The sequence below is a fragment of the Phoenix dactylifera genome, chromosome 16 (assembly GCF_009389715.1).
Source record: "Phoenix dactylifera cultivar Barhee BC4 chromosome 16, palm_55x_up_171113_PBpolish2nd_filt_p, whole genome shotgun sequence".
NCBI lineage: Eukaryota > Viridiplantae > Streptophyta > Magnoliopsida > Arecales > Arecaceae > Phoenix > Phoenix dactylifera.
Genome location: NC_052407.1, coordinates 11,735,955 through 11,743,701, shown reverse-complemented (window position 1 = coordinate 11,743,701; position 7,747 = coordinate 11,735,955). Strand labels below are relative to the sequence as shown.

The following is a 7,747-nucleotide window of genomic DNA, read 5'->3' as shown; positions in this document are numbered from 1 at the left end:
TTTGAGTTCATTTTCGCCCAACTCTTTCCCTCAAATAAAAAGAAGAAAAAATCTTGATAGCTGACTTCATATTCTTCCTATGGTTTCCTGGTTTAAGAAAAATAATTCTCTTCATTTCCAGTGGAAATTCCAACTTTGAGACTGAGCATCTTATCCTCACCAGTTGAAAGAGCAAGATAATGACAAATTCTAGTCTATAAAGCTCAATCATTCTGAAAGCTTGGTGGCAGTAAATCTGGATCATATAACAAAAGCTAGAAAAGCATAGGAATATAAGCACAGAATTATAGAAATGTATGAGTAGTTGGAGATAGATGCTCACATCAGCTGCAGATTTTCAGTTATGCTCAAGACTAGACTGACTTCGATATATCATACTATTTACAGCTAGAAGTATAAGGAGTGCGGGAAGTAATTGAAGTTCTTTTACTGCCAGCACTCACACCAGCATCTTGGGCAGGGCATTCTCGAGCCCAGTGACCAGTCTTACCACATCTGAAGCAGGTACCAGAGCCTGAGGACACAAAATGAGTTCTCCCTATGCTTGCATAGTTATCCAATGACTGTTTGGGGCACTCCCTGGACCAATGGCCTTCTTGCCCGCATTTAAAACAAGATGAGCTGCTCTTCTCACCATTAGTTTGGCTTCCTGAGTTGTTCTTGACACCATAATATCTTGAAGCAGTTGCAGGTTGACTGGCTGCAGAGACATGCTCATTGCACCATTTAAAAAAGCCACAAGAACCTCTTCCCTACACAATAACAGTTGCAAACAAATAAAAATAAAAATAAAGATGAACCAAAACCAGCAATCTATAAGATATTCCACCATTGTTCGTAGAGTATATCAAGGCACTTAAGATGACACCCCAGGATGCGAGACAGGATCACAAGACACAAGATGCATGAGTGACCACCTGAATGGTTTTGCATACAGTAACAAATGCAAAGCTTGTGAAAGGTTTGTTGAAGGAAATTTGCTAAACAGATGGATGCAAGTAGCTCATTATAGGACTGCACTGAGTGAAGCTGCACTTTGACCCCATTGCAGCTAGTAAAATATCCGATGGTCAAAATATCACAGCTTGGTCCCATAGTGAAGTAGCTCACAGTAAAACTCCACTATGATAAGTAGCATAAATGGTTGCTTGAGATCGCAAAGCATAAAGTGAATGAGATATGGAAATCATGCAAATGGATTAGGAATTTACAATGAAAACCTAACACTTCAAAGAACTGAGAATCAACTCATAAAAGAATAATAATGAAAATGGAAAAAAATTATCACAAAGTTTGATAATTATGATTATGAGCCAAAAAATTGTAAGAACATGCACTTACCATAATTTACCTGTCTCTGATTAATCACAGTGGCCAAATGTTTCCTAATATGGAACTGCTTTTAGTTATAGATTCTGCCAGTAAGCAGCAAGAGTACTTTTTCAGATTATTTGGTTCATTCCAAACAGAATTTAAGGCGACTCTAAATAAATTTGATACTGATGGACACTCGCATTGGCAAATTACTTTTTATATGTAGAAGTAGTTACAGTGTAGGGTCAAGCAAACAATTGAAACTAGAGCAATACTTCAAAGAGTTTTCTTGTTTTAGCTTGACAGTAATTATGGATTATCTCTCTGAAATCTACCAATCTCCTCTCACCCTAAGAGAGATCAGCTGTGAGAATTAATTTTATGTGTGATTGCGAGGAAAGATTACACAATTGCAAAATGGTACATTGTTTCCCTAACAAAACGCAAGCAACAAGCTTCTTTGAAATCTACTGACCTCCTCTGACCCTAAAAGAGTACCAATGAGAACCTAAAAGAGCAAAATTTCAAAGAGTTTTCTTGTTTTAGCTTGACAGTAATTATGCATATCTCTCCGGAATCTACCAATCTCCTCTGACCCTAAGAGAGATCAGCTGTGAGAATTAATTTTATGTGTGATTGCAAGGAAAGATTACAGAATTGCAAAATGCTACATAGTTTCCCTAACAAAACCCAAGCAACAAGCTTCTTTAAAATCTACTGACCTCCTCTAACCCTAAAAGAGTACCAATGAGAATTATTTTTATGTGTAATTGATCTCTATAAGACAGCATTTGGTTTGGGCATAAAGCAGGTATAAGGGTTGGCATCAACTTTGTACTTGCCAAACAACCTTTAAAAACTAGGCATAAGCAAGAAATAGTAATGCTTATAAACTTGCTTATGCGAGGCCTAACTAATCAAAAGGGATCCTGTCATAAGCTGTGCCTATCATAAAAGGTTGATCTATGCCTTACCCTTTTTTTTAAAATCACAATGGGCAGAATCACCCTGCAGCTTAAGCTCCTTTACAACAATTTACCCTAGCCCATTCCTTCCTAATGGCCGGTGGGTACCTCCATGCTCCATTCCATTGACTGCACTGTCTCTGTTGGCAATTCCAACAACTTTGGTCCAGAGATTGTTGATGGATCCTGTCCTCGATCTCTTCCTTCAATGTGCCCAGCCCTAGAGCCAGCCACCATTGACAGTAGGAATCTCCACACTCCACTTGCCCCATCAATAGTCCCGCCACTACTGGAGACTAGTGACCCTAGCGACAAACAGAGGATTTCATCAACCTTATCAACAGGAAAATAAGTATTTTCTTATTGCTTCTGATGCTATAAGCACTGTTTTTTTGTTAATGTTTATGGTTATGATCCTCAAATCAGTCAATCTAACATCTAGATCTTTCCTTCCAAGTTCTGATTTGGGCAGGTTGTTGCTTATTAGAGATGCCAGGGACTAGCTTGTTAAGATCCCCTAGCCCTGCCTTTTTGATAGGGTCAAAAGAGGATACACCATCTCGATGCTCCTTTCTCTTTTTTATCTTGATTCATTTAATTCTTCAAAGCATCTGAAATTGGTTTCATTGGACTGACTCCATTCAACTAATCCACAATTGGCCACCACAGAATATAAGATTCAAACAAAAATTATAAAAATAGAGATTAATCACTTTGGATTTTTGCATCTAATTTTTCTTATTTTTTACTCTCTTATAAAAAATAGAGTTGGGAAACGAGTTTCGAAAATCTCTTCGTCTCGAAGGAGTAACCTCACTCGAAGAACTAAATGGCAATGAACTGAAACAGTTTGCACTTTTCTTTTCCAATCTTAGCTCATCTTTTTTCCCAAACACAACACAAAAAAGGCATCAATAACCTCATAAAGAAATGTCATTTTTCACTATTTCCTTATCACCATACATTTACCTTTTGCAAAGATAGCATTAATGGCGGGTAGTAAGTATCAATCAAACAGTGAATAACTTCATTCACTGGTTAACTGGTTGATGGGTGACTACCAGTGGCTAAAATTATCTGGGGTTGGTAAACTATTTAGCATCCAAACACAGCCTAAGTTAATCCACTAAAATCTAAAAATAATCATAAATAAAAAGAAAATATAGAACATTGATGACTAAAATTAACTCTGTTTATGTTACAACCCTTTGATGCATCATGACAGGGATTTACATCTCCATTGGGCTGTTTAAGAAACAGTATCTCTGGTTGGATTGGGGCAATGGAAGTGGGTGAAGGCCATGGGATCTAGAGTTGATTAATAGGCAAGCATTCTTTTCCTAGCCTCAACAGGCAAGGCACTGCTTAGCTCCAGCTACCATGCAAATGCCGACTTATGAAGCCCTTGACTATCAAATATAGATGAGTTCGACGGATTGGCAAGCCCGCCGAGATTGTTCCAAACCTTGCTCCATCTCACATTTAGTCTATCCCTCTTTCCCGGAACCTTATAGATGGATTGGGTACTCGAAGCTTCATCACTCTTGCCATGAAAAATTGATTTTTTTTTTAAATTCTGACACAAGAAATGTGTTGCTTTTTCACTTGACCAATATTGATGTGCATTAGCTTGACTAGTGTCTGCTTGTTAGGCCCTAGCAAGTGGAAAAGCACCTTCCTTACATATATAGCCGCATCTTAGGGTTCCATCTAGCAAGTCATGACAATGGTTCAATTGAAGTGAATGGATAATCATTTCTTTTTTTTTCTACAACAAAATGTGCCAATTGACCTAAGTCTTATTCACCATAAAAAATAATGCAAGAACTTCTTTTCATGTCACAAATTCCAATATAGCTTAGTTTTCAATACTTTATATTGTCAAGCAATCACAAATAAAAGCACGGCCATAACCAACCTATCTTCTCCCAACTATTTCGAATCAGCTTGATGAATCCCTATTCAGCAATGATTCATTTATAGGATATTAGTTCTGAGTAGAAACATTTTCAAATCCTTTACCACAATTTCCATCAGTGTTTGCCAAACCTTTCCTTTAGCATAGATTTGAGTAACACTTTAGCATGGACCAATTTCATGTGTAACATTGCCAGCATCAATTGGGACCAAGGTACGCCGTACCGGTAGGCATACCAGTCACCTATCAGAGCGGTACGGTTCCGATTCGGACCTGTTTGAACCGGTACCAAACAGGCCAACAGACCCACACAGACGCATTTTAAATGGCCCGCACGCTGCCTCATGCGGGCGCGGTTCCCAGCTCACATCCGCGCACGCCCACGCGGACGTGAATGCCACCAAGTGGCATTAAATGCCACTCTATGGCATTAAATGGCCAGCGCGGTTCCCAACTCGTGTCCACGCGTGGTTCCCCCACGCCCACGCGGACGCGTGCGAACGCAAATGCTGTAAAATAGCATTAAATGGCCAGCGCAATGCAGCGCATAGGCACATTGCCCCACACGAGCATAGTTCCAAGTCCGAGCACAGGAAACTGTGCGCGGAAAACCGATTCCGAGCTTGTACCAGTGCAAACTGGTCCGATTTGCACTAGTACTGAGCTTGTACCGGTTGGTTCCGTCCTCTTTGGGTCGGAACCGTTTTTCACGCTTAAACCAAACCGGTCTGATACGGGCTGAACCGGCTGGTACGGGCCGGCTCAGCATACCATGGTTGGGACTGAATGTGAAAGATTTTCAATTCATATTAGATTGAGACATTGTTATAATAAACATTATGAAATTTATCCTTCTTCAAAACAATTGCATAACAAGAGAAAAGCAGGGCTAGAGCATGAAGACAACCAATAATGGATAAAGAGATTTTAGAAAACCACAAAAATGATCATGGGCAAAGGCCTTTCACTTATGAATATTTTTATCCCAGCTAATCAAATCGCCCAGCCAATTAACTTCTAGAACACTCGAGTCAAAGAAGGGAAGGAAGGAAAGAGGCAGCGACAAGCAAGGCAAGGTGGGAGGTGGATAGGAATTTTTCACAAAGATATAACCTAAAATATTAAAAAGAGACCAAAAGCTTTAACATGTAATGTGATTCATACGACAACATAATTTGGCATTAGATAGATAATGGCAGAATACCAAACAAGAGGTTAAGAAGTATGAAAAACAGATAAATTGCTCGTCCATTAAGCAGTTAAAATGGACCACGTGCATTAGTTGTGAAAAATTACAAAATTATAGTTAAAAAGATAAGATCAATCCAATGAAAAAAAAAGACATGGAATAAAAATTCAGAGGACAGTTGGAAATTAAAGACTTAAGAACTTGTGATTGACATGCTATGAAAGAAAATTGCATGAAAGCATACAAAAGAACTCTGTATCAGCCATTGATCGCCAACAATCAGTACTGGCAGGAGCAAGTAAAGAATGCAGCATGAAGATGATTATCGAATCACAGACAGGCAATTGAAGATATATGAAAGGAAAATGTGGTCTATAGTGATTATTGTCATACCTCATCAACTGGGCAACGGTAGTACTGCCTGCCTACATTTGCACCAGTTTTTGTTACCAAAACCAGGCAAGACCCAGCCCCACATGGACACAGAAGGTCTGGAACTGATAAACTGGATCGTTGATTCAAAACACTTCGAGAAGAAGGAATACTTGATGATGGATCATCGCACCACTCAAAAAAATTGCAGCCTCCATTTTCCTAGACCAACATTGCATCCATGATCCAGACATTGATATATAATTTTTAAATTTTAAAACAAATTTAGAAAATAAATATATAGTTTTTTAAAAAAAACATAATGAATCTCTGAAGGAATAAACAAGGAAGCGCATATTTGTTTTCACAGATCAATAATTTCACAATTAGTTAGTGAAATGACAGGGAATACTCATCAAAGCAGAGATGGCAACTCCAGTGACTTACTGTGCAGGAATCAAGGAGAAAATTACAACAGCACAATGCATGACACTTAGCAGTGACATCACATCTGGGGTTGAGATATGTCTATTAATATGGAGTACCAAAGAATCCCATAAAAGCAATGCTTTGTGCAATGATACATGGTTCTGTTCTTATATTTCCTCTGATGCAAGATCTAAAAGCTTCAGTTTCTCTTATTCACTTCCTCTTTGAGCAACAGTAACTCTGAACTAAAAACCTCGCTCACCATTTACAAAACAAATGATGAGATGCCAAATGAAGCAATGGATTTTTCCTCTTCCTTTCCATTCTCATTTTTCCTACTGCATAAACACTCTTAAAAGCACCGTTGGGAGAGTTAATTTAACACAGAATTCATGGCATGGAAGACACACACACACAAAAAGGAAAGAAAGAACAGCCACCGAGTGGAAATTAAAAGCAAAAAACCAACTAATGAGGAGCCATTCTCTTTGAGGCAAAACAACAAGCATCTTGTCAACCAAAGCAATCGAATACTCCAACATTACCTCCTTAACAGGACACCTGTAGAACTTGCGCCCAGGGTTCTTGACAGTATTTGAGGTCAGAACCAGACAGCTTCCAGCCCCACAAGGACACGCCTTCTCCGGCACTTCCCCGTCCTCTCCGCCAACAAAAGCCACCCGGCGGGCGTGTGGCCCTTCTCCCTCTCGCCCGCTCCCAGCGGTGCAGTCCCTGGCCCAGTGGCCGGCCATGCCGCAGTTGAAGCAGGCGTTGCCATTCGAAGAGGGCGAGAAGGCGGAGGGGTTGCCACCGAGGCGGAGGCCGCCGCTGTCGTTCTTCTTCTGTTGGAACTTCAGTTCCTGCTGCTGCTGCTGCCAGAGGGAGCTGCGGCTGCCTCTGAGGGCGGCCATGTAGGAGCCCTCCTCGGCCGATAGGAGAGGGGGCGGGCCGTCGGTCGAGACCTTCCGGCGCTTGGCCTTATCTGCCCCCAAGGCTTCCGCCTCGGCCGCTTCGACCAAAGAGAGGAAACTGGCATCGTCCTCCACCTCGAGCATCTCCTCCTCCTCCTCTCTCTCTCTCTCTTTTGGGCCGGGTGTAGACTATATATAATTCCCGCCTGGAAGTGGTTTGGGGCGATTCGAGCTCCCGCCTTCACCCGCCTCTTCAAAATCAAATTCAGAATTTGCTGTGGAATTTTATTTTGCGGGCTTGGCTGTGCCCAGTCATATTCTGTTCCTTTTTTTGATATTAACTTTTTATTTTTCTTTTTTGAATGTAATTCCCATTTCTTTCTAAGTCAGGATGAAAAATGAATTTCCTTCATGGTATAGATCAGCCCCTCAATTGTTTTCATTGAATCTAAAAGAGATGCAATTTCTAAAGGTCACCCGTCTAACGGGATCCGATGCGTTAGTGCTGGTACAATCGTACCTCGAAAAAAAGATTGGTGCATCCCAACAAAGTCAACTCATCAATTAAATCAAGCAACAGGTCCTCCAAGCTATTTGGGCTGGAAACCAAAGACCTATTGAGGGGCTAAAAATTGAGATGCGTCAGAAC

General features: G+C 40.5%; 1 protein-coding gene across 2 annotated transcripts; it reads right to left on the bottom strand.

Annotated features, from left to right (window-relative positions):
* Nucleotides 1–224: 224 nt before the first annotated feature.
* Nucleotides 225–7,382, bottom strand: LOC120104080 (cellular nucleic acid-binding protein-like). Of its 2 annotated transcripts, XM_039114539.1 has the most exons (3): nucleotides 6,733–7,373; nucleotides 5,780–5,980; nucleotides 225–752 (listed from the first exon to the last, which is right to left on the bottom strand). In XM_039114539.1, the coding sequence occupies exons 1-3, from the start codon at nucleotides 7,240–7,242 to the stop codon at nucleotides 378–380; spliced, it is 1,086 nt and encodes a 361-aa protein (XP_038970467.1). In that variant the 5' UTR covers nucleotides 7,243–7,373; the 3' UTR covers nucleotides 225–377. The 2 variants fall into 2 exon arrangements, with proteins under 2 accessions (XP_038970467.1, XP_038970468.1); XM_039114540.1 differs by lacking the exon at nucleotides 5,780–5,980 and having other exon boundaries at nucleotides 6,733–7,382.
* Nucleotides 7,383–7,747: the final 365 nt, after the last annotated feature.